This window comes from Heterocephalus glaber, unplaced genomic scaffold, assembly GCF_053883595.1.
Source record: "Heterocephalus glaber isolate CG9 unplaced genomic scaffold, H.glaber_assembly_v1.0 deba00001125, whole genome shotgun sequence".
NCBI lineage: Eukaryota > Metazoa > Chordata > Mammalia > Rodentia > Bathyergidae > Heterocephalus > Heterocephalus glaber.
The window spans coordinates 23,181-50,430 of record NW_028258198.1 but is presented as its reverse complement, the minus strand read 5'-3'; the positions used below and the strand labels follow the sequence as shown (position 1 = coordinate 50,430).

Sequence of the window (27,250 nt, the reverse complement as noted above, 5' to 3'; positions counted from 1 at the left end):
AAAAAAAATTAAAAAATAAAAGTAATAATGAAAATCTAGCCAGGCACAGTGTATATGCTTCTAGGTCCAGCTATTTGAAAGGCTGAGGCAGAGAGATCGCTTGTGCCCAGGAGTTTAAGGCCATCATAGGCTCTTAACAAAACCCCATCTTTAAAAAAAAAAAAAATCACTAGTCCACACAGTCTATTGATTAATGTCATCCGATATGTATTCTACATCATGTACTAGTTAATTTAATGCCCTTAATCATGTCACCATGTCTGTAGTAACAACTCTTGCCACATGATAGATGATGAGTCATCTTCTGGAGTAGCGACTGCAAGCTGTAAATCCAAAGTTATTTACCCATACAAGAGACTTCTTTTCTCCTCCTCCTCCTCTCCTTGCCTTCTTCCTTCCATCCCTCCTCCTCTCCCCTGCTGAGGATTAAATTCAAGTAAACTCAGAGCCTTGCATATACTGAGCACACACTCTACCACTGAGCTACACCCTCAGCTCTTACATGTTGATGAGCTTGGTAAACTCAAGAAGCAGGACATTTTAAACAAAACCCTTAAATGAGTTCCATCGACTTAGGAAAAGGTGGTGAAGCAAGCGAACTACCAAGTAAACTCAAGCAACTTAAATTCAAGTTGATTCCACCTCTCATTTGATACCTTTTAAAAAGTAACGAGCAGAGTCTTATTTCTCCAGGGACCCAGATTTATACATTTATTCATTTAATAAAACTTCACTCTACAGCGGGGACTCATAATTTCATACCTGAAATATTTCTGGAAGCGGTATTTGTGGAACTTGAAGAGGCTCAGGCCTGCACTAGGTTTATTTGGACTGTTTCCTTCCATTGCTCTCCCTCCCTTTATTCATATGGCCCTCACGTTCATCCTTGTCACTGTTTAGAGTGATTAATCTCCAAAACAAATCTGACCATGAGCCCCTCTTCAAAGCATTAATGTCCAAGCATCTTAAAGTTACCTATAGGCTTCCATGATCTGACTTATTCTCCATCTTCAGCCCTGTCCTTTGTCTGCCCTCATCAATCTCTGGGTTTATTAATAGCTAGTGATTATTTTCCCTTACACTCCCTCTATTTTTAGACAAGTACTACCTCCATTTCATATATTTTTGCCCTCTTGCTCCTGCCTTTTGTACTGTCTCACTTTCCTGACCTCTGTGTGGCCAACCTCACTCTAATTCTGAGCTCAGGTATTACTTCTGGAAAAGCCATCCATGATACCTTTTACTTGTACTCTTTTAAACCCCAGTGCCTAGTACTTAGCAAGAATTCAATAAATAATTATAGATTAAGATGAAGAAAGACTGTGTATACATAACGATTTCAAAGATTATCCCATCCCAGTTCAGGAGCAAATCGGTTAATAAAGAAATGTTTGTAGTTCAGGTGGTAAAGATACAGAAGAAACATTGATAAAAATACTAAAGTAACCCCAAAGAAAGAGACACCTATGTATGTAGGGAAAATCATAATCAAGGATAAATTCACGTAACAGACTGAGTCTTTAAAAAAAGTTGCAAGAAGAGTGGATGAAGACATCTCAGAGATAAGAGTGTACACTGATAAAGGTGTAAGAAGTAACTAGTTTTAGAGACCATAATGATAACATGCTTACTGGGTTGTTTAAAAGTAGCTGTGATGAGGTAGAGAATAATGTGAACTGTGGACTTATGTGTTTCTGTGTTATTTTAAATGTTTCTGAGAGTTCATCTGTGCTGAGTCGAATTTGATGAATCTTTTAAGAGATCTACATGTCTTGAATTGTGGTGTCATCTAATGTCTTTCCAAATCATTTGTTAATTTGGGGATAATTAAAAGTATTTCTTCAGTATTCACCTAAAACTTAGGCTTAATTCAAATTCTTAAACTGGGAAAATAAAAATCAATTTGTATTATTAATTTTTATTTTTTCTATTTTATAAAGACTTTATCTAACTGATCTTAGTAGTTCATTTTACCTTTATATATACATTTTTCAGAGGAACCAGAGGAAGAGGGAAAAAGGCTTGATGGCTGTGAAAATAGCCAGGAACAGGTGGGTAAAAGTTTAAATTCATATTTCTGGTTTAATATTGTTTTGTTTGCTTTAATAAGGTAGTTTAGGCCAAATGAAATTACTTATGGAATCCATAAGTCACAATATTTATTTAATCTTCTAATATTTTAGCTAATTATAGACACGCTGTTCTTAGAATCTGTAGAAACTTGTAGCTAAACTTGAGAATTGAGCCAGAATTTTTTTCTGAACAATGTCTGTGCTTCCGTCTGTATACTCTCCAATGTTAGAAACAGTGCAACAGTGACAACCCGAGTTGGATGCATGTTTAACAGTGATTATTCCCGGAGCCTTGAGATTGGAGTTCCATGTTACCAACTGCTAGGTTAAGGATTCAGTTTGCCTCCTGGTCTCTAACATATTCAGTGTCTACATTGAGGGGTCATCAGATCAACCCCGCTACCTATTAAGAGAATCATACCTTCCAAAATGATACTTTTGGTGTTTGGATACAAATAACAACTTTCTTATTTCAGTTCAATATAAGAAATTGGTAACTTACTGAAATGTTTTCATCCACTGTCTGGGAGGCCCAGGCAGGAAGATAGCAAGTTTGAGCCCAACCTGGGCAATTTAGCAGATTAGCAACGCCCTGTCTCCATGTTAGAAATTTATAAAAGGGATACAGCTCGCTTTGACAGTCCTGCGCTCAATCCCCAGTACAACCCCTCCCCAATGAGGTAGTAATCACCAGGTGTTGTGGTCCATGCATGTAATCTCAGCTACTTAGAGGCCATCCTGGGCACCTTAATGAAACCCCATCTCAGAAAAAAAAAGGCCTGAGATGTAGCTCAGTAGCAAGGCACTTACAGAGTGTGCAAGCTTAGTTCACATAGTGCTAATCCATTTTTCTCTTTAGCAGTTACATTCTGATTTCTACTAATGAAAAGCTCATGTATAAAATGGATTTATCTAAATATAAAAATGTGTCTAGAGATAGATAGTTTCTGCCATCTAAATAATAGGAATTCAGGAAAACATTCTCATAATCCTTGTTCAGTCCTTCATCAGTCTTTCTGTACTAAATATAGTATACATATTTTGGGGATGGTACCATTTTGGACTTATAAAGTAGTGATCTTCATTGACCTCCACTGGTCTGCAGCAGTCATGTGTTCAAATTCACAATGACCTCACCTCAAGGAGAGGTTTTTAATATTTCCCACAGGCATTAATGGTTTTTCTGTGATCTTAAAATCCTTGTTACTAACAGGAAACGTTCTAGTTTTAGACAGTGATTTCACCCCATTGGTGTGTTAGTGTGGAGGTTTGTTGATTACTACCACTAGTGGGTGAGAAGGAGAAGTGTGGCCAGCAGAGATCCTATTTTAGAAGGAATTTCTTCACTTTTGAGAAGAGTGACAGTGCACTCCAAGTAAAGAGCTGACGTTTTGTTTCTATTAAATTAGCTGAGTGTCTTGTCATTTGTCACATTTAGTAGCATTTCAGACACTGAAAAGGAAACAAAAAGTTATTGCAACAGCACCTTATCTCACGATCATTTTTTTTTCTTTCTTAAATTCTTTCATTGGTACATTTTAGGTATACAACACATTTACATTTCTCATTGGGAACTTGTACCTTTCCATGATGCATCTTGGTTCTTATTTTTTCCCCATTCCCTGCACTCCCTTTCCCATTTATAAAGACTTTGTTTCCATTTCTTCCATTTCTTATAATTTTTCCTTTCCCCTACCCCTCCCACATCCCCTACCCCTTTAGACCTTTTCTTCCTATTTCACATTATCAATTATACATTTTAATCATTGTTACATTTTAGGTGTACAATATAATGACCTTCATCATTGGAAATTTGTACCTTTACATAATCTCTCCTGGTACTTATTTTTCCTACTTCCCCTGCCCTCCCTTCAACCCCCCCATCCCTCCCTATTTACAAAGACTTTGTTTCCATTTTTTTATTTTCTCATAGTAATTCCATTCCCTTCTTTCCTTTACCCTACCCCTTCCCTTCCCCTTCTGCTTTGCCCCGTTTCTTCCTGTTTCACGTTATCTATTATACCTTTTAGTCCTTATTTACACTTTCAGTTTCTAACACTAGAGAAACTAATTCGGTATTTACACGTGTCCTATTTACTTCACTTAAGTGTATCACCTCAGTGTGCATCCATTTACCTGTAAATCGCTAATTTCTCATTTTTTATGGCTGAGTAGGACTCCATTTTATAAAAAAACCACATTTTCTTGATCCAATGTCCAGTTGATGGGCATTTGGGCTGTTTCCAAGTTTTAGCTATTACAAATTGTGCTACTATGAACATAGGTGTACATACATCACTGTAGTATGATTCTTTTAATTCTTTGGGGAAGATACCATCAGGGGAATAGCAGGGTCAAATGGGACTTCCAGTCCTAGTTCTTTGAGGTGTCTCCATACTGATTTCCACAGTGGTTGCACCAGTCTACACTCCCACCAGCAGTGGAGCAGGGTTCCTCTTTCCCCACAGCCCTGCCAGCATTTGTTATTGGTTGATTTCATGATAGCAGCCATTCTTTCTGGAGTGGGGTGGAATCTCAGCATTGTTTTCATTTGCATCTCTCGAGTGACCAGTGATGTTGAACATTTTTTCATGTATTTATTTGCTATTTCTACTTCTTTGTATGAGAAATGTCTGTTCATTTCAGATGCCCATTTTCAGATTGGGTCTCTAAATTTGGGAAGTCTGATTTTTAAAAATTCTTTATAGATTCCAGATAATAGACCTTTGAGGAAAAGCAGGTGAAGCTTTTTTTCCCACATTGTATGTTGTCTCTTCACACTGCTGGTGGTTTCTCTTGCTGTGCGGAAGCTTTTTCATAAGAAGAGATCCCACTTATTGATTGTTTGTACTAGTACATGGGCAACTGAAGTTTTGTTCATAAAATATTTTCCTACACCAATGTCTTCAAGAGTTCTACCTAACCTCTGTTCTAGCCAGTTCGGTGTTTCTATTTTAATATTTAGATCTTTAATGCATTTTGATTTTAGTTTAGTGCATGGCGAGTGATATAGGTCTAGTTTTATTCTTTGGCAAGTTGAAACCCAATTTTTCCAGCACCATTTATTAAGGAGGCTATCTTTCCTCCAGTGAGGGTGTTTGGCTCCTTTCTCCAAGATGAGTTGGCTGAGTGTGTCTGGCATTGTTTGTGCATCTTCTAATCTGTTCCACTGGTCCTCAGGTCTGTTTCTCTGCCAGTACCATGCTGTTTTTATCAGAGTAGCTTTGTAGTATAGTTGCAGGTTGGGATTGTGATACCCCCTGCCATGTCTCTGTTCCCTAGAATTGGGTTTGCTATTCTGGGTCTTTTTTTTTTTTTTTTGTACCGGGTATCGAACTCGGGTCCTTATGCTTGCGCAGCAGGTGGTGAAACCACTGAGCTCAATCCTGGGCCCTCTTTATACTTTTTTTTTTCTGGGTCTCTTCTTGTTCCAAATGAATTTTTGGATTGTTTTCTCAAGGTCCGTGAAGTATGCTGCTGGGATCTCAACTGGAATTGCATTGAATCTATATAGCAGTTTTGGAAGTATGGCCATTTTCACTATGTTGATCCTTCCTACCCAAGAGCAAGGGATGTCTGTCCATTTTCTGATATCATCTTCAATCTCTCCTTTTTAGAGTGCTATAGTTTTCAGAGAAGAGGTCTTTGATTTCTTTCGTTAGGTTGATTCCTAGGTATTTCAGTTTTTTGGATGCTATTGTGAAAGGAATTATTTGCCCTATTTCTCTCTCAGTGAATCTGTTGTTCGTGTAGAGGAAAGCTATTGATTTTTGTGTGTTGACCTTGTATCCAGCTACTTTACTGAATTTGGTTCTTAAGTATAAAAGACTTTTGGTGGAGTTCTTGGGATCTTCTATATACAGTATCATGTCATCTGCACAAATAATGACAGTTTGACTTCTTCATTTCCTATGTTTATTCGTTTTATTTCTTTGTCTAATTGCAATGGCTAATGTTTCCAAAACTACTTTGAACAAGAGTGGTGATAGTGGACTTCCTTGTGTTGTTCCTGTTTTGAGTGTGAAGGATTTCAGTTTTTGACCATTTAGTATGATACTGGCTGTTGGTTTTTCATAGATGGCTTTTATCAGTTTGAGGTAGAGTGGCGAAGCCCAACTGACCTCCAAGGCTGCTTGACAAAGTTCCAGCTTGGGGAAAAGAAAGGTGGAACACATCGTACCCTCATGTTTTATTTTTTTCATGCCATAATGTTTAAAATTGTTACTCTGGTCACAGGAGTCATTGTGTTTGTGACTAACAACAAACTCTCCATGAGGCAAATTGGCAATGATGTATTGAAATCTGACCTGGCTCAAAAGTCCCAAATTCCAGTTTCTCTTAGTCCTATTGCCACATCCACTTCTAAAGAAACCTCTCCTGAAACTCCCTGTTTTCCCACTACTATAACTCCCCCCTCTTATTGCTGATCTTCTTATTACTAAAGGGGTCTTATGAAGAGGTTGAAAGGACAGACTTTAGATGTAAGAAATAGTGGGAAATAAGAAATAGAGAGAAAGTTGGGACAGGTAAATGCATTAAGGAGGCAAGTTATTCAATATTTCTCACAGTGCTGAAAATATCTCCTGCTCATGAACTATGAACCCAAATGACAGTTAGTTAAGATAAATAGAGGTATAGAGAGGTAGAGAGCTAATAGCAAACTATATTAACTGTTGTGCAGTTTCTCAAGGGCTAGCTGGTGACCACAAGTTTGACATTTAATTAATTAAATCTTGCTTGTACCCCCGCTGCTGTAGAGATTTTAATTAAGTTACCCTCTGGAGATTTTGATTGTTACATTCTGTTCTACTTAGGTATGGGAAAATAAGGGGACAATTGTGATTTTTAAGAAATGTATTCATGATGTTCAATGAAATGAATCAGCTTAGAGAAACATACTGTTTAGTAAAAATAACCTTTACCTCACTAGATGTTGCTAAGGCAACCTAAAATGTAAACATGTTCCGCCCAATGCTCCCTAGCTAGTGCTTAGGGATATAAAAATAAATCAGACCCTGAGACTTCTCAGAGGGAACCTGCACATTGCTTGCGACGGTTCTTTTCTCACTCGCCGGCCCGAGACCTCTCCCCTTCCTACCCTGCATCGACTGCAGCTGGTCTGCGGCAGTAGAGACCATCTATTCCAATTTTTTGTAGGGTTTTTATCATAAATGCATGTTGGATTTTGTCAAATGCTTTTTCAGCATCTATGGAGATAATCATATGGTTTTTGTTCTTGGCTCTATTGATATAGTGTATTACATTGATTGACTTGCCTATATTGAACCATCCCTGCATCCCTGGGTTGAATCCCACTTGATCAGGGTGTGTGATCTCCTTGACGATCTTCTGCATTTTATTTTCCAGTATCTTATTAAGGATTTTTGCATCTGTGTTCATTAGTGAAATTGACGTATAGTTCTCCTCTTTGGTTGTGTCTTTCTCTGCTTTGGGGATCAAGGTGATGCTTGCTTCCAGGAATAAATTTGGGAGTACTGCTTCCCTTTCAATTTCATTGAAGGGTTTAAATAGTAGTGGCAGTAGTTCCTCTCTAAATGTCTTGTAAAATTCAGCAGTGACGCCACCAGGGCCCAGGCTTTTCTTAGTTGCTAAGTTTTTTATTATGTTTTCAATTTCTTTGGTTGATATTGGGTTGTTCAGAATTTTTAGGTCTTCTTCGTTCAACTTTGGTAATTCGTATGTATCTAGGAATCTGTCCTTTTCTTCTGTGTTTTCCATCTTATTGGCATATAGGTTCCAGAAGTAGGTACTGATGATTCTCTGGATTTCTGCTGGGTCTGTTGTAATTTCACCCTTTTCCTTCCTAATTGTGTGGATTTGGGCCTTTTCTTTCCTTTTTCTGACAAGGTTGGCTAAGGGTTTGTCAATGTTGTTGATTCTTTCAAAGAACCAACTCTTAGCTTCATTGAATTTTACTTTCTGCTTTTTTTTTTTTTTTTTGGTACCGGGGATCGAACTCGGGTGCTTCTGCTTGCAAGGCAGGCAGCGAAACCACTGAGGTAGATCCCCGGCCCCTTCATTGATTTTTTTTTTGTATCATTCTCTTAGTCTCCATTGCATTGATTTCTCCTTTGATCTTTATAATTTCCTCCCTTGTAAGAGCTTTGGGTTTGTCCTGGTCTTCTTTTTCTAGAAGCTTGAGGTTCAGCATCAGGTTGTTTAATTGGGCTCATTTTGTTTTCCTAATATGCATGTACAGTGCTATGAATTTCCCTCATAAGACTGCTTTCATTGTGTCCCATAGTGATATGTTGTATTGTCATTGTCATTTAATTGAAGGAACTGTCTGATTTCTTCTTTAATTTCCTGTGACCCATTGGTTATTCAGAAATGTGTTGTTCAATTTCCACATGTTTATGCAATTTTTCCTCTTTCTTTTGCTATGGATCTCCAATTTCATTGCACTGTGGTCTGATAATGTACAAGGGATTACTTCAATTCCTTTGCACTTATTTAAACATGTTCTAGGAGTGAGTATGTGCTCTATTTTGGAGAATGACCCATGTGCAGCTAAGAAGAATGTGTATTCTGATTTTGTGGAATGAAACACTGTTAACATCTGTTAAGTTTATTTGTTCAAGAGATCAATTGAGTTCTAGTATTTCATTACTTATTTTTTATCTAGTTGATCTATTTGTGATAGTGGGGTATTGAGGTCCCCCACTACTATTTTATTAGTGCATATAGGACTTTTCATGTCTGTTAGTATTTGTTTTATATAGTTGGGTGGACTAGTGTTTGGTGCATAGATATTTATGATTGTCATCTCTTCCTCTTGGATTCTTCCCTTTACAAGGATGTAGTGTCCTTCTTTGTCTCTCTTAATCAATGTTGGTTTGAAAACTACTTGATCTGCAAAGAGGATAGCTACTCCTGCTTTTTTTCGGGTTCCTGTCACATTGAGTATTGTTTTCCACCCTTTAACTTTCAGTCTATGATTTCATTTTGAATTAAGTGTGTTTCTTGTATGCAGCATATTGTTGGATATTGCTTCTTGACCCATTCTGCCAGTTTGTTTCTTTTGATTGGTGAATTGAGACCATTAACATTGATGGTTATAACTGAAATGTATTGACTTACCATTGTCATGACTTTTTTGTTGTTGGGTTCTCCCCCTTTACATTTAATTTCTTGTCATGCCAGATGGGTTCATTCTGCTTTTCTTCCTGGAGTTGGGATCCTCATTGTCTGTTCCTAGGATATAGTCTAAAACTTTTTGGAGTGCTGGTTTGGTATTCATGAAGTTCCTAAGGTGTTCTTTGTCATGAAAGTATCATTTCTCCATCAATTTTGAAAGATAGTTTTGCAGGGTACATCAATCTGGGTTAGAGGCTGTTTTCTTTTAGGGCCTGGAATACGTCACTCCAAGCTCTTCTTGCCTTGATGGTTTGTGTTGAGAAGTCTGCTGTGATTGTGATGGGCTTTACTTTGTATGAGATTTGTCTCTTTTCTCTAACTGCTTGTAGAACTTTGTTCTTCTGTTGAGTTTCTGGAATCTTAATAGTTGTATGCCTATGTGTAGAGTATTTTGGATCAAGGCTATTTGGAGTCCTATATGTCTCATTTATGTGTATGTCAAGTTCTTTTCCCCTGCTTGGGAAGTTTTCTGCAATTCTGTGAAGAGATTTTTATTTCATCTGCACTCTCCTGTTTCTTCTTTGACTCCAGTCAGTCTGATGTTATTCTTCTCTACATCATCTAGCATCTGCTGGATTGATTTCTCATGTTCCCTTACGATTTTGAATCAATTTTTCTTTTCCTTTCCACTAATTCCACTCTTATCTTCTATATCTGAAATTCTGTCCTCACATTGGCTCATCCTGATGTGTAGACTTTCAATGGAGTTTTTTCCATCTCCTGGAAATCTATTTGGATCTGTTTTATGGATTCCCTTTGTTTCCTATGTTGGGATTCCATTACATTCCTCAGCTCCTCTCTAGATTTATTAATCATGTCTTGCACTATGAGCACAATCTCTGCTGTTACCTGAGAAATTATTTCTGATTTCATTTTTCGCAGATCTTCTTTTGTTCCCACTTCAGGGGGTCCAGGTGGTTGAGTATAAGAGTGTTCCATGGGCTGGGGATTTTGCTCAGTGGTTCTGCTGCCTGCCTTGCAAGCACAAGGTCCTGAGTTCAATCCCCAGTACCAAAAAAAAAAAATGGTTCCATCTCATTTCCCTTTGGGGTTGTTGTAGGTGATCTGGAAGTCTGGTTTTGAGACTTATTTAAGTGTCTTCTCATTTCAACCCGGGGGTGGGGGGTGAGAGTGCTGTTGGCGCAAGTGCGGCTCACCTCCTCTGAGCTGGGAGAGGTTGGGATGGCAGCTCAGAAGACCCTCCCTCTGGGCTGGGAGCAGCAGGACGGACGGTAGCCCGGAAGCTCCTACCTCTGGCCCGGGAGCAGTGGGACGGTGGTGCAGAAGCCCCTTCCACTGGGCTGGGAGTGACTGGACAGATGGTGGCCGGGAATCCCCTTGCTCTGGGCCAGGAGCGGTGGGACCTATCTCACGATTTTCTAAGAGGAGTGCTACCAATTTCATCTCATTTACCATACACACTTTCAAATATGAACCTTTTTATTTACATATTTATATTACAGAAGAAACTGGTTGGTTGAAAGAGTACTAGGTGTAGAGTCAAAGACCTGTGGAAATCCTGTGGTTGGTTTGCTTATATTTTAACCTCTTCTTTTCAGAATTAGATAACTAAATGAGTTCTTGATGTATGTAGAAGTACTTAGTGTGTTACTTTGAGCATTTATCAATAACTCATTCTTATAACTTCAAAAATGTTAGAAAAGGAGACTGTATAATATTTTCAGGATGAAGGAACTGAAAGACTTTTAGAAAACTTCATCTGTTACAATACCTGTAGAGCTTTAAGTGTTTACTATGCACTGGCTATGTATATATTAGATATCAGAATGTAAACCTAAGTTTTAATGTGGTCACATTTTTAGTTTATGTCTTGAATCTGTTGTAATTCAGAAAAATTTTTTCCAATTCTGAGATTCCTCAGAATTACTGTTTCTTTTTTTACAATTATGGATTGTGCCTTCATTTCAACTTTTTTTTAAAACCTTTCAAACTTCTGGGTACTTATGCTTCTGTAAGTTTTGATGTTTCTGTAAGCTTTTACTCAGTTGGATATATGTTTATTGCAGGCTTTTCATTGTATAACTATGCAGATGATTTAATTTCTGAGGAAATTGCAATATGTCATTTTATTGAGTGCTAGCTAAATGTTTCCTTTGTTTTACTTAGATTTCTGTTAGTCATGAAGATGTATTACATGAAAATCACAGGTTGCAGAATGAAATTGCCAGGGTAAGACTAGAAAGAGATGCAATAAAAAATCAGAACCAGGTAAAGGAAAAGAAATATCTGGAAGATATTGAAATTGCAAATAAAAAGAATGAAGACCTTCAAAGGACAATAAAACTGAATGAGGAAAGAATATTTCAATGTAATGGACATCTTAGTCTGAGAGTAGAAAATACCCTGCTACATTCTAAACTGGAGAATGAAAAACAAATCAAGGAAAGACCAGAAACAGACCTTGAATCACGCCATTCCAGTCTGGCTGCTGCTGTACACAGTTATGATGAAAGTCAGACATCAAAAGGAGGTGTGAAACTTGATTTCCAGAGAGCAAAGGAAGAGTGGGCTCATTTACAGGACAAGCTGAGTTTTGATATATCTAACCTAAATGAGATGCTTTCCCAACAGCTTTCTCAAGCTGGAAGAAAATTCAGTAGCCTAGAAATTGAGCTCCATCATTTAAGAGACACTCTTAGAGAAAATTCTTCAGGTTTAGAACAGATACAAAGAGACCTTAAGCAAACACAGTGTCCAATGAAGGAAATTAAGCACATGTATCAGGATGAATACAACTCAGATCTGGTTCCCGAGAAAGTGACCCCCAAAGTGATGAGTGTCCCTGTTGCCCTGACCCCAGCAGCACACATCTGTGCACTTTTTGAGTTGTCACCTGTACCGCAAAAATATGGAAAATTAAAAATCATCATGTCTTCATTACACATTGTTTTAAACTTTCAGAGTTATGTAGAACTGAATTTGAAATCCACACAAAAAGTTAGATCTGAGAGTTTTTTAGTGCTGGGAATTGAACCCAAGTCCTGGTGCATGTTGCATTCAGGTTGTACCCCTGACTTGCCCCCCACCATGAAATAATTTTAATCTTTGGGTTGCTGTATTTTAAGACCGTGATGAAGAAGATGAATGGAAATGTTTATGGGCATTTTTAAATTAAGATTCAACTGTGCCGGGGATTTAGCTCAGTGGTTCCGCTGCCTGCTTTGCAAGCACAAGGTCCTGAGTATGATTCCTAGTCCCCCCCACCCCCAGCAAAAAGATTCAATTAAATGGGTTACTTTGACAGTTCATTCCAGATTTCCCAGATGAATTGAAGTATAGCTGCCATATTTTATGATACTTTTCCTGCTGTAGCTATATGTTTCTGTTTGGCATAATTTTATTTGTTTTCATGTTGGCATAAGCCAAAGCTGAAAATGTTTATCTCAAATTATATACTCTTATGACCTCTCAAGTCTTTAAAAGGCATAAACTTTTCATTAAATCATAAATTGGGGGAAATGTGGCAATTTACAGCAAAACCATAGTTGATTTAATCTTCCTATGGGTACATGTGGTCTATTGAACATTTTCCCAAGTAACTTTTTTTTTTTTTTTTTGGTTCCTGGGATCGAACTTGGGTCCTTGCGCTTGTGCAGCAGGTGCCGAAACCATTGAGCTAAATCCCCAGCCCCCAAGTAACTTTCTTGTACTTTTCATTTTGAGGCTGTTCCTATTGTGTAAAGGATATGACTTTATCCAATACCAAGATAATTGTAGCAATCTGTGATATTACCTGGACATTGAATCTCCATTTTCCAGCTAAGGAATTCGGGTGGTGGGATTCATGTACAGCAGGAATGGAGTGCGTAGGGGAGAGAGTTGTATCAGCTGAGGTCAGGGAAAGAGGTGAAGGCCATGTTACCTAGGAACTTACTTTTATTATGATACAGGCACCTATTGGAGGGATTTGAGCAGAGAGTTGAACATAAACTCTAATATAACTCGAAAGTTAATTTGAGTCTCTAACCAAAATGAGGGAAAATATGTGGGATTTACCACCACCAGTCCCACCCATGTGCCCATTTCTTCTTGAGACTTAAGTAGGTTGTAAGCATTGCAAATTCATCAGAGAAGGAGTGGGTAGAGGGTTGAGTCTAGTGTCCCAGGAACAGAATAGTGACTGGCCAGGCAGACACCACTTCCATGTCTCTAAGTGAACTCGGCAATAAACAGGAGCATATAAATGAAGATGACTTGGAAAGATGACCTGATGTGGGTGGTGATATTTTTCAGAAGATATGTGAGTTAAATATTAACATAAAGATAAGGTGATTTATGAAGTCAGTAACTGAAATATCTTATCAGGTAGTTGTGAGACAACTTCAGCAAGACCTGGCGGATGCCCTAAATTAAGTCAAATCAGAAGTCAAGTATGTATGAAATGTAACATGTCAGCTGTTCATCTGCAGCTGCTTAAAAAATACAGTGTTTTGGAATCGTGATTTCAGTGGATAGATTTCTTTTATATTTTCATTATGACTGTTATAATTTTATTATCTTTATACTATAAGTTACTCTTTCTTTCTGCCATTTTTCTCACAATTTCCCACATCTTTCCTTGAAATATTTGACCTTAGGAAAGTTGAGAATTACAGCAATGTTGAGAGACTTGTTTCTGTTAAGCAGTATTTTTAGTGGTATCTCTGTCGTCACAGTGATATAGGCAGATTCAATCAGAGGATAATGTTTAACAAAATATTTCAGAACTTTATCTTATTTCTTACCTCCACTTTTGTGAATATAGAATCTTTTTATATTTATATCATGGATTTCAAGATGAGTTGTATAGAAAGTGTTTTCTCAAAAAGGCAAATGTTTTAGGATGCAGATATTCCTCATTTAACAACCTACTTACAACTGAGGTGTGCTGTTCTTATAACCCACCCCCTGGACTTACAACCCATCTTTTTTTTTTTTTTTAGTTCTGTACATCTTGTCTAGAGAGCCTCAATACTTTTTTGTGCAGTACAGTTTATAGAGTACTGTAATTTTTGCTGATTTTCCTGTACAATACAGTACTGTACTTTTATGTTCTGTTATACATTACAATACTGCATGTAAGAGTTATGCAGATAAAAGCAAAGTCATCAAGTCAGAGTTTCCTTTGACCATTTCTTTGCTCTGAATATTGTGATGTGCATGCTGTGTACAGTTCCTCATTTAAGGATGTTCCTTTGTCACAGGAATATAACTCAGTCATTAAACAAGGAGTGTGTAATTTTAAAACTATTTGAAAAGTTACACATTTCCTTCATTTTTGTTTCATTTTAAAATAAAGGTATGGAAGTATTCAGATCATGTATTTATATCTAAAATAAAGAATTAAGAAATTATCTAAGTTCTGCCATTGGATTTTTCTTAAAAGCGACTTTATTGAGCTATAATGCAGATACTCATTTAAAGTGTAAGATTGAACATCTATTAGTATTACTCAGTCACATAAGCACCACCACAGTCAATTATAGATCATTTTCATCCCCTTGAAAAGAAACCCCAAATCCCTCAGCTGTCTCTCCATCTTCCCCAGTCCTAGGAAACCGTCAGTCTCTTTTTAGTATCTATTTTCCTTGTCCTGGACATTTCATATAAATAGAGTCATACACATTTGTCCTGGTTTTTGTTGTTTTTGTTGTTGTTGTTTGTTTTGAGATAAGGTCTTGCTGTGTAGCTCAGGCTGGCCTCAAACTCACAGCAATCCTCTGCCTCAACCTCCTGAGTGCTGGGATTACAGGCATGCGCCAACAGACTGGGCTCACATGTATCCTTCATGATTGGCTTCTTTCACTTAGCATAGTGTTTTCAGGGTTTACCTGTGTTATAGCTCATTTCTTTCTGTTGCAGAGTTGTGAACTCTATTATATGTCTACCTCATGTATCTATTGATCAGTTGAAGGACCTGTGGGTGGTTGATAGGTCACTTTTGGCTACACTTAATGCTACTATAGACATTCACCAGTTACTGTGCACTCACTTTTTTCCCCCTGCCATTGGGTTTTATCCTCTTGAGTTAGTGGCCTGATGTCACCCTCTCCCTGCTTTTATTTGTACTGACGTCTCTGTAGTTTCTTTTCATTTGGCCTCCAGTATTCAGAAGTGGCTCACAATTTACTCTTTGCTATGAAGCTTTCTCGTCCCGTTTGACTCTTGGTGATGACACTGTTTGCACCACAGTGGTCTGTGGAGAACAATTCAGCCGGTCTGCAATCTTACATTGCCTTTTTTGTTTTTTGAAGAGAAATAATCTGGCCTAAGTATAAATTAATTGACTTAAGGAGAGAATAATGTCTTGATATTCATGTCATCACCTGTCCTTGACTAAATTGAAAATATTTTTTCCTTAGCAGTTACTAGGAAAAAAATTAAGATTGGCCATGGTGGTGCATGCCTGTAATCTCAGCACTCAGGAGGCTGAGGCAAGAGGATCACCATTTGGGGCCAGCCTGGGCTACATAGTGAGTTCAAGGGCAGGCTGAACTACAAGCAAGACCCTGTCTAAAAATAATAATTATTATTTTACACTATAACCAATCATTTCTTTGAAAGATTGACATAATGAGGTTTATATTATAAAGATATTTTAAGAAATATAAAATTGAAGCACTTTATCTAATAGAGGACAATTTTCTATCAAATGTTCATATTTCTCTCACCATAGAAAAGAAATGTCTTTCTTCATTATATAGCTATACCTGGGATTTATAGACCATGCATTTGACAAACTGAAAAGCTCTGTTATGTACCCACACCACACACCCTTCATTTGCTCATCAGAGTGCTTGCAAAAGGAGCCCAGCACTTACTGGAAAGGAATTGATTTGGGACCTTTGTGTAGCAAAAAGGTCCAGTAGCTTCAGCTCCGTGGCTTTTGCCCCCTCTTGTGGTCGAGTCACATATGTAATACTCAATCCAGGAAGCACCGTCTGTGTGATCATTGCCCACTGAGTGGTGCTGAGAGAAAATAAGCTGTAAATTGTTACAGTAAAGTACCCTTGGCTACTGGAATTAATAAGTGGGTCTCATTGATTAACCAATGGGGTGTGTTTCGGGCCCCATGCGCTGCGTTTATTGCTGCCTTCCTTGTGAATAATGGCCAGTTGAGTTTGTAAAGACCTCTTCCATTGCTGCCATCAGAGTTTGCTTTCTCTAGCCTGAAGTCAGCTCAGGAGGCACCAGGGAGCAGCACAGTGAGTGTCTCCCTCCTTCCCTCCTCCAAACCCCCCTGGACCTTGCTGGCCACAGCCTCACCCAGAGCCCTGGTGCATCCTGAAAACTTCTGTATTTGCTCTTTACTGCTTCACCTTTTTAAAACAATTTTTTCTGGCACTGGAGACTGAACCGTGGGCCTTCCACTGAGCTACAACCCGGGCTGTTTTTATGTTTTATTCTGAGACAGGATCTTGCTAAATTGCCCGGGCTGGGCTTACATTTGCTATCCTCATGCCTCAGCCTCCCTGAGTGCTGGGATTATAGACATTCGCCACTACACCTGGCCTAATTTGTTTCATGTTGATTTTTGAGATAGGATCTCACTCTATATCCCAGGCTGACCTTGAATTTACTATGTCACCCCTGGGTAGCCTCAAGCTTACAGCAATCCTGCCTCAGCCTCTTGAGTGCTAGGATCCCAAGTGTGTGACAAAAAACCCAGCTCCTGTTTTAAATTTTGAGACATGATCTCACTAAATTACCAAGGCTGGGTGGGACCTAGGCAATCTTCTGCCTCAGCTTCCCTAAAATATCAAATGTTATTAAAACATAAAACACAGAAATACCTAATGGCAAAGATTTTATATAGCTCACTGTGTGTCGCATACTCTTCTAAGGTCTTTATGTATATTCCATCAGTTAATTTTCCCAGCAGTCTAGTGAGCTGTAGATGCTGTAGTTATCTCCCAATTCATAGATGAAGAAAACAAGACAAAGTTCATCTTCTTACGATCCCACTGCTGGTAACTGGTGGAGCTGGGACTCAGGCCCAGGCATTCTCACTTTTGTGTAGATACTTTTTCTCAAACAGTTTCAGGAGCCATCTAGATGTTACTGAATTGTAATGCTCATTTCAGCATCCCTGGCATACCTCTTGTCAGTCATGTGTAAGAATTTTTCAACTCATGGTTAATGAATCATACTTGGAATACAAAAATACAAAAGTACAGTATAATGTTTGTAATATAAAAATACAACTAAAAGGACAGCATGAGTAAAGGAATTTCCTCTTTTTCCCCATTTTACCAAGTTTTTTTGTTTTTGGGTTTTTTCCTGCAACACGGGGATCTCCCTGAATTGCCAAGGCTGGTCTGGAGACTCACCTTCCCAAGTAGCTGGGACTACAGGCACATAGTACTGTGCCAGCCTTCCGGTTTTGTCAGTTTGAGTACCCGATGACAGCTAAAATCAGGAATAGTGTGTTTCAGACCTAGAGCAGGGATCAATACACTTTTCTGTAAAGGGCCAGATAGTGTTATGTTGAGCTCTGTGGGCCAGAGGATCCTTGCTTCAACAATTCAGTTAACTCTTAGTAGCAGCACAGAGGTAACTATGAACAGTACGGGTGTGGAGCACTGTGGCTGTGTTCCAGTACAACTGTAGCATGAAAACTGGTGGTGGGCAGGTTATTAGTAAAGATTTTGTTTTGTTTTGTTTTTTCAGTTGAAAGAAGAATGGAATTGATACACAGAGGATGTGCAGGGTGCTGAGAAGATGCAAGAACACCTGCAAAAGTATGATTTAAAGCACTATACAAATAACTTGAGCATTTGTAAAGCAAATGAGCAATATCATTTGAGAAATATGTCAGATAATCAATAAATCTCCATCAAGCTGTGTGAAATTCTACCTGTGATAAAGTTTCTTGAAATGAGAAATTTAGGTCTGTGGATATAGTGCAATAGTAAGAGCATGTGCTTTACATATGAGGCTCTGGGCTCCATCACAACACTACAGAAGAAGAATTATCCATGACCACAGCTAGAACCTCAATAATTACCAAATCATCGACTTTTTCCAGTTTTTAAGATTGTGTATATTCTTTCAAATGTTCAAAAATTATGTGATTTTTAAAAATAGGTCCATAAAAATAATTATTTTTCTATAAATGTTTTAGACTTTAACTTGAAAATTCCAGGCTGAAAAGTAAAGTCAAAACGCAAGCATGGAAAATTGAACACCTTCAGAAAAACTTGTTCAGTGCAAATTGGGTAAATCAGTCTCTTCTGCATTTCATCATAGTGAAAAGGAGTTTTTATTTCTCTAATAGTATATAGGAATATGTTAGGCAATAAGAAAAATCTCATTGATAAAAATATCTGTCATAATCATATTGATACTACTTGCTCTACTTGTAGTGAAGTCCTCTTTATAGAAGGTAGTTGAATTTATACAATTACTTTGGCAGTAATATTTTAATAAGAAAGATTGTGATAGTCTAAAATCAATATTTTATATATACCACATTTTGTTTATCCATTATCCATCGATGGACCTGAAAGTTATTTCTACATTTTGTTGGAAATAATGCTTCTCTGGACATTGATATATAATTACATATTTGGAATACTAGCTAATATTTTATAATAACTTTTAAAATTCCAGGATATTTACTTATGTAATCTAGAATTTTGAATTTCTCTTGGAATCAAAGCTTTTCCATGAGATTTTGAGTATAAATTACTTGTAATTTATATCCTTATCAAGAATAGATACTAGGTCATTAGGCAATCATTTTTTCCCAGAGAAACATTTATTTCTCTTCGACTGTAAGAAGAGGAAAAAGATGGCAGTAAAAAAGTACAAATGGCTGTTCATCTTACAGAGCTAACTAGTACTCCTAACATTGTGGTTTCAGATTTTTTTCCAGCCATTTATGCTTACCAGCTACTCAAAGATGTAACAGTCCAGAAGATTGATGTACAAGTCTGGTGACAGTTTGCTGAGGTATAATGAAAACCATGTAACTGCTGAGCAAGCACTGCAGAGTCTGCTGTTGTTCCTGCTCTCCCATTGGGAATCAGGGTCTCAGAATGCACTGTGTGTGGGGAATTGGAGCTGTGAGCCAGCTCCTTCTGCCAACTGATTTCTTTTTTTTGGTACCAGGGATCGAACTCGGGTCCTTGCACCTGCACAGCAGGCAGCGAAACCACTGAGCTAAATCCCCAACCCTACTAACTAATTTCTTAACATCATGGCAACTTAATCCACACAGCTCCATTACACAGATACATGTTATGGCTTGTGTCTAGTTGTCCCCCAAAGCCTCATGTGGTCATGGGTGGGGCTTTTTCAGAGGTGGCTGAATCTAGTGTGTGATGCTGGGATTAAGGGTGTGTGATTACTAAGTTGGTCCACTGATTGGTTTGCCGTAGTCCTGGGATCAAGGACATGATGCCAGGATTAAGGGTGTGAGTGTTACCCACCCCAAAGTTAGGTAGCCTGAATAAGATAGAAGGGACAGAAAGAGGCTCATTACTTGTTGCTTATTGCTGCTGCTGCTGCTTGTCTTCTCCTCTGAGATGTCCCTCTGCCATGCCGCCCTGCCTCGGAGCCAGCCAACTATGAACTGAAACTTCTACAAACTGTGAGCTAAATGAACCTTTCCCCCCTTAACTTGTGGGTGTTGGGTATTTTGTCTCAGCAACAAGAAAAGCAAACTAAGACATGTAATCAGGGGCACCAGAGTGTTCTGAGTATTGTTTCTCTGAAGAAACATGGAGAACTAATTTTTTCTAGATTTCACATAAATTAGTCCTGCTTTATTGCTATACTTTTCATATACATAACATAACAATATAATGTTTTATTTTCTTTCTTTTTTTTTTTTGATACCGGGCATCGAACTCAGGTCCTTGCACTCGCGCAGCAGGTGGTGAAACCACTGAGCTAAATCCCCGGCCCATAACAATATAATGATAAAGAGTCTTCTGTGAATTAAAATGCCAGGAGACATACTCTTACATTAAGCATCATGCACAAATGTATTCAGGTGTTGAAAAATGGGTAATAGCACAGTATAGAACAGGAAAGTATTGGAAAGAAAACAATGGGAAACATTCTGACCCCAGTGAAAAAAGTAGCATTATAAAAGAAAAGAAGATAAATTATGCTGGTCAGTATTCTAAGGGTAAATGCCCCCTCCCCAAGATTAGAAAATGAATAAATTCAAAGTAACACCAATGTGACTCAATATGCAATGTGTAGGATTCTCCTCAGAAGTAATTCATACCGAATAATGGCTGGTGAGGCTTCTTCTATGAGAAGTGAACTGAAAGGAAAAAGTAAAAGTATAAATGACCCCTGAACAGAGGTCAGGGATGGTAATGGGGATGAGGTAATCAGAGTCAAAGGGTCTGATTTAAGGGCCTCTGAGAATTTGAAATGAAATGGGGACAAGACTGAGCTACTGCCTTTGGGAGAGCAGTGGGGCTAGAGGAGCAGAGAGGAGGTGTGGACACTGTGAGCAGAGGCTGCCAAGCAGTTGGCCGGTTAAGAGTGCTATTAAAATAAAAGTCCTTGATGGACCCTCACATTACTTTATTGGAATTACAGCAGGAAAAGTAGGTTTTAATGTACAAGAAGTGATAAAAACACTAAATTTGTAGGTGAGACCATGTGTCAAGGGAATATTAGAGGCCAGTGGAGCAGGAGAAACAAGATGATAGCCACAAGAATCATTCAAAAGTTAGATTTCTGTACATTACAAAGAAGACTTAAACTTTAAGGAAAAATGTTTAATAGGAAAGAAAGAATAAGAAGAGGGAAGAAGAAGGGGGAGGGAACGGGGGGGAGGATGGGGGGAGGGGGAGGAGGAGGAGGAGGAGGAGATAAATTCCTGAGAGACTGCTTATGGAGAATTAGTATCTTTCTCTTCCCAAAGTCAGGTGGTTCAAAAATACAATGAAATCAGGTATATATTTTCCAAAACTTGTCTTGATAAAATATGGTTTAAATAAATCTGGGAAACTTAAGTTATTGATGGAAAGACTTCTAGGGTATCTTTAGAAACTAAAATGGAAATATAACCATTCTTTTTTAATTTTTTCCTCAACATTTATGTGTAAAACTTTTAACAAATTTTGGCAGTACAAATTTCCGAAAAGGAATTATGAAGTTACAAGTTAATTTGAGCTATGTTAAGAGAAGTAATTATTTTTGAAGTCTGTACTTATTGGTGTCAGGTTTATACAATGCATTAAAACATTCATGAACTCATGAGAAGTCATATTTTTAAGAAAGACGAGTGAATGTCTAGATTAAAAAATAATTTTAAATTGGTTTTCAAAGTCTGAAGGTGATAAAGAACAATTAAAGAAACTTACTGAGCTAACGGAATATCTGAAATATACCTTGGATGAAGAAAAGAAGAAAAATGCTGAATTTCAAAAAGAGCTAACTGGGTAAGATTTTTTTATGTCAAGTCTTATCAACTATTCATTAAATGATTTCACTGCTAAAGCTGAAGACAGCCTATATCATCTTTAACAACACTAAAATTAATCTTGATTTATCTTGTATTTCTTTGTACTTCTTTCTTTTTTTAGTTATAAAACCTATCACAGAATTACACTTTGGTACTTCCATGTGTGCATGAGGTGTACGTGTTATTAACCTTCTGTTTGCTTAGTGTGTGTGTGTGCGTGTGCACGTGTGTGTGTATCTTTACACATATATACTACATAAATAATGTACAGTCATCTCTCGATGTATTCAGGTTATTGGTTCCAGGACCCCCTCAGATGCCAAACTCCATGGACACTCAAGTCTCTTTCATATCATGGTGTAGTATTTGCACATAACCTACGCAACCCTCCCATACACTTTATATCATCTCTAGATTACTGACAATACCTAATATAATGTAAATGTTATATAAATCATTGTTATATCATTCAGGGAGTAAGGACAAAAAAAATCAGTATGTGTTCAGTACAGATGCAGTTTTTATCTGAGTATTTTCAGTCCACTATTGATTAACCTACAGATAGAAAGCAGTGACTGTATATATGGCTCATACACACAAAATGTACATATGACTTGCAGATGCAAATGTTTCTACCACCAGATGAAGAAAATGGAATGCTTTCCAGTGTCTTGAAGTCCCCAACATGGCTGCTTTTCTGTTTATTTGTGGACAACTTGAGTTTGTTATGAATCTAATCACTATTTTTCTCTCCTTTAACTGTCTGTCTTTACATTGTTTTGCATCTCTTGCATTTTGTGAACATTGTGGTAAGAAAGGCTGAAACGTCTTATTTAAACAACCTTTTAGGTTATCCATTATTTCTCTGTTGATTTCCCTTCCCCTAAACTCTGCCTCTTTTCTTTACCTCTCCAACTCAGATTTCAAAGATGCTATTTCCTCTGTTTTCTACTTTGAATGATCTCTTTGATGTTTTGTTTTGTTTCCTTTTCTTTCCCTTTTGGTCTGGGATTGAACATATGTCCTTGCACATGCTGAACACATGCTCTATCACTGAGCTACACCTCCAGTCCACCTCCAGATTTTTGTGCCCGCTTTCTTTACTTGTTCACCATGGTTAAAAGGTGTCAAAGTATATTTTCTTTATCTTTTTAAGCATTCCTATATCAGTATATTTTATATATTTTTTCCACCTTGCTTACTCGGCTTTAGCTAACAATAATAAGTTCATTTTTATGTTAATATACCAAAGTGGATATTAATTTTAGAATCCTGTATATGGTTACAGTGTTAGCTCTTTACGTGCCACACATATATCATAAACTTTGTGCATATATTCTTCTAAGATTATAATTGCATCAGAATGCTTTCAAATAATGTTAGCTAGAAACAAATGAAAGAATCGTAATTTCTAGATTTGCTTCTTTTACGATAGAACATAGTATCTGTTTAAAGAATTAACACTCTCTCAAAACTTCACTTTGTACATTCTTGCAGATTTAAGAACCTTTTAAAAATGACAAAAACAGAGTTAAATGAGCAGGAAAATGGAGACTTCCATTTTCATGGAGATTTAAAATCCAATGAATTGGATATTCCAATTAGCATCCTAATACACAAGGTAATTTTTCATTAGTTTGGGGAAGAAAAACTACTTAGTTTGGGGAACTATAAATCTCTCAGTGTGTTGAGCAGTAAAATGAAGGTATTTTTGGGTTTTTTTTTTTACTTTATAGACTTAATATCAATGAAAAATGTAATGGCTTTCTCTTAAAAAGGCATACTGCTGTCTTAAGCCCTGGCTGATGATATAAAGCCAACCTATACACCATTATATGACCCCAAATCATGTGTACCAAATGAATCTGGGAGGGAAGGTTACATATTTATTGAAACACTATTGACATACCTTGAAATTCAGACATTTAAAGTATGTGGTTTGGTGGCTTTTGGTATACTCACCGAGTTAGCAATCATCACCACTGTTTTGGAACATTCTTCCACCCTAAAAGGAAAACTCATACCCTTTAGCCATCACCTTCCCTGCTCAGCCTCAGAGAACCACTGATGTACTTTGAGATTTGCTTCTTCGGGACATTTTGTATCAGAGTCCTCATACGATATGTGCTCTGGCTTCTTTTTGGACTGTCTTCTTTCATTTAGCATGTTTTCAAGATTTATCCGTGTTGTAGCAGGTATCAGTACTTAATTTCCTCTTCTAAGTAATATCCTCTTAATGGATTTTTAATTCATCACTTGATGGACTTTTGGAATAGTTTCCATTTTGACAGTTATTAATGCTGCTGTGGATATACATGTACAAGTTTTTGTGTTTGCCTATTTTCATTTCTCTTGGCTTATGAGTGGAATTGCTGAATCATGTGATAACTCTGTGGTTAACCTTTTGAGAAACTAGCAGTACCAGTCTGTTTTCCAGACTTGTATGAGAGCATACGAGCATTGTATGAGAGTTGCTGTTTCTCTTCATCCTTGCCACACACAGTCCTTCTTTTTGATGGAAAAAAGATTCCATTCTAGTGAAGTGATGTCTCATTGTGGTTTTCACTTGCATTTTCCTGGTGACTAAGGGGATGGTGTGGAGCACATGTGTTTTCACAAGCTGATTGGCCGTTCACACATCTTCGTCGGAGAAATGTCTATTTAAATTCTTTCTCCATTTTTAAATTGAGTAGTCTTTTCTATTTTAAAATTATGAGTCCTTTATATATCCTAGGCATAAATCCCTTACCAGATACATGATTTTCACACATTTTTTGCCACTCAGTAGCCTACCTTTTCACTTTCTTGGTGTGGTATGTTTTCAAGCATATTTACTTTTTTTTTTTTTTTTGGCACCAGGGATCGAACTCGGGTCCTTGCACTTTCGAGGCAGGTGGTGGAACCACTGGGCTAAATCCCCAGCCCTGCATATTTACTTTTGACAAAGTCTAGTTAATCGTTTTTTTTCTCCTGATGTCATATCTGGAAAACTGTTCTCAAATCTAGTCAGACTGGTTTTCTCAGCCTGCTTCCTAAATGTAGAACTTCAACATCCAAAGACCTCTTTCATGTTTGCTGTTTTGTCTTAGTTCAAGCTGGTGAGCAGTGCTTCTGCTACTACATTTTCTTGACAATTTTATATTTTCTGTGAATTTTATTGGATTCATGCCCTGTGAGAAGTTACTTTTCCAAATCTTTTTGACTTAAGCTGTCTATCTTAGGCTTCCTGTGAAACTGTACTAAGGTGATTCCATTAAGATTTTTGCATTTGAGGGCACAGCCTTAAGTCTTTCTGAAATCTTACCAAAAGCTTTTGTAGTCATAGCCTTGGCTTCATCTTCTTTCTTTCTTTCTTTCTTTCTTTCTTTCTTTCTTTCTTTCTTTCTTTCTTTCTTTCTTCCTTTCTTCCTTTCTTCCTTTCTTCCTTTCTTCCTTTCTTCCTTTCTTCCTTTCTTCCTTCCTTTCTTTCTTCCTTTCTTTCTTCCTTTCTTTTTTCTTTTTTTTTAGCCTTGGCTTTGTCTTCAGACCATGTGTTCCCAGCAGCACCCTGGATTTGATCTGATCCCAAAAGCCATTTGTTTTAGCATTATTTGGCAGTGTTATATATTAATGTTACTTTGCAAAAATTTTAGCATTCTTTGACATGTCCAGAGGCTACAAATGAGAAGCAGATATTTGAACCCAGTAAATCCTGGTTTTCAGCAAGTCTCACTTTAGCTCATCTTTCAGCAGTTTTTCTTTCAGCTGCTTGCTATGTAGCCAGAGTCCTCTTTCTTCAGGTATCAGTATCATTTCCTTCACTGGCCTCAAAGTTCTTCCTCTCAGCCTCTTTGAGGGCCACCCCTCTTCCAATAACAGTCGCTTTGGAGCCCTTTGAGTTTGCTTCCTTTTCTAGGTCCTTTCTGCTTCCACTTATGTCCAATCCAGGGACATTCTAGAATGTAATTCCAATTGACATAAAACCTTTGCAATTCAGGAAAAGGCTTATAACTAAAATCCATACATACCATAGTCATTAATTAAAGTCATATTTTCAACATCTTACTCTGTTAGCATTGATTGGTTGTACTACTAAGAGATAGCTCAGAGTCATTTTAAGAAGGACAGAAATGAAACAATCCTAGGAAAATAAAGAGTCCAAGATCAAGTGCACGTTTTGTGACAAAGAATAATGAGTGTAGAGAATATATTTGTGGAGCGAAGCTCAGCCATTCCCAGCACCCGGAAGGAAGCTCCCCCGCCTCCATCCCAGGCTCCTAGGGCAGTGAAGCTCAGCCAGTCCCAGCACCTGGAAGGAAGCTCCCCTGCCGCCACCCCAACCTCCTAGGGGAGAGAAGCTCAGCCGGTCCCAGTATTCGGAAGGAAGCTCCCCCACTGCCATCCCAAGCTCCTAGGGCAGAGAAGGTGAGCCGTGTGGCCGCCAGAAGCACCCCACTCCCGGGGGAATGAGAAGACACATAATCCTCCAAAACAGACTTCCAGATCACCTACAGCAACCCCAAAGGGAAAAGAGATGGAACACTCTGATACTCAACCACCTGGACTCTCTGAACTGGCAACAAAAGGGGATCTGGGAAAAATGAAATCAGAAATAATTACTCAGATAACAGCAAAGATTTTGCTCATGGTCCAAGACATGATTAATACATCTAGAGAGGACACAGAGAAAACAATATAGGATCTGAGGAACATGATGGAATCCCAACATAGGAAACAAATGGAATCCATAAAACAGATACAAACAAATTTCCAAGAGATTAAAAACTCCATCGAAAGTCTGTGCAGCAGAATGAGCCAATGTGAGGATAGAATTTCACATGTAGAAGATAAGATTGCAATTAGTGAGGAGGACAAGAAAAATGGCTTTAAAATTGTAAGGGAAGATGAGAAATCAATCCAGCAGCTGCTAGATGATGCAAAGAAGAATAACATAAGGCTGATTGGAGTCAATGAAGAAAGAGGAGAGAGTGCAGATGACATAAAAAAACTCTTCACAGAAGTGATGGCAGAAAACTTCCCAAGGAGGAGAAAAGAACTTGACATACAGATAAGTGAGGCATATACGACTCCAGCTAGTCTTGATCAAAAAAAATCTACACATAGGCATATAATAGTTAGGATTCCAGAAATCCAACAGAAGAATAAAATTCTACAAGCAGTGAGAGAAAAGAAACAAATCACACACAAAGGAAAGCCCATCAGAATCACAGCAGACTTCTCAATGCAAACCCTCAAGGCCAGAAGAGCTTGGAGTGATGTATTTCAAGCCCTAAAGGAAAAGAGCCTCCAACCCAGATTGATGTACCCTGCAAAACTATCTTTCAAAATTGATAGAGAAATAAGATACTTTGATGATAAATAGCACCTCAGGAACATCATGAATACCAAACCGGCACTCCAAAAAACTTTAGACAATACCCTAGGAAAAGACAATGAGGATCACAACCCCAGGAAGCCCAGCAGAATGAATCCACTGGGTGTGACAAATTAAATGCAAAGGGGGAGAATCCAACAAAAAGAAAAAGTCATGACAAGGCTTTTAAAGCTTTTGACTTCATGTCCCTAAAGACTGTATAATTCAATCTTA

The 27,250-nt window shown here is 37.9% G+C and overlaps 1 protein-coding gene across 1 annotated transcript in view; it reads left to right on the top strand.

Annotated features, from left to right (window-relative positions):
* Nucleotides 1-1,964: 1,964 nt before the first annotated feature.
* The window catches only part of LOC147828363 (ankyrin repeat domain-containing protein 26-like), a gene marked incomplete at its 5' end in the record, with an annotated part of 36,348 nt that continues 11,062 nt past the window's right edge, over nucleotides 1,965-27,250 (top strand). The window contains 2 exons of the mRNA XM_087210203.1: nucleotides 1,965-2,051; nucleotides 11,358-12,086. Of these exons, the coding sequence (XP_087066329.1) occupies nucleotides 1,965-2,051; nucleotides 11,358-12,086 (816 nt within the window). The remainder of the gene's footprint in view (nucleotides 2,052-11,357; nucleotides 12,087-27,250) is intronic.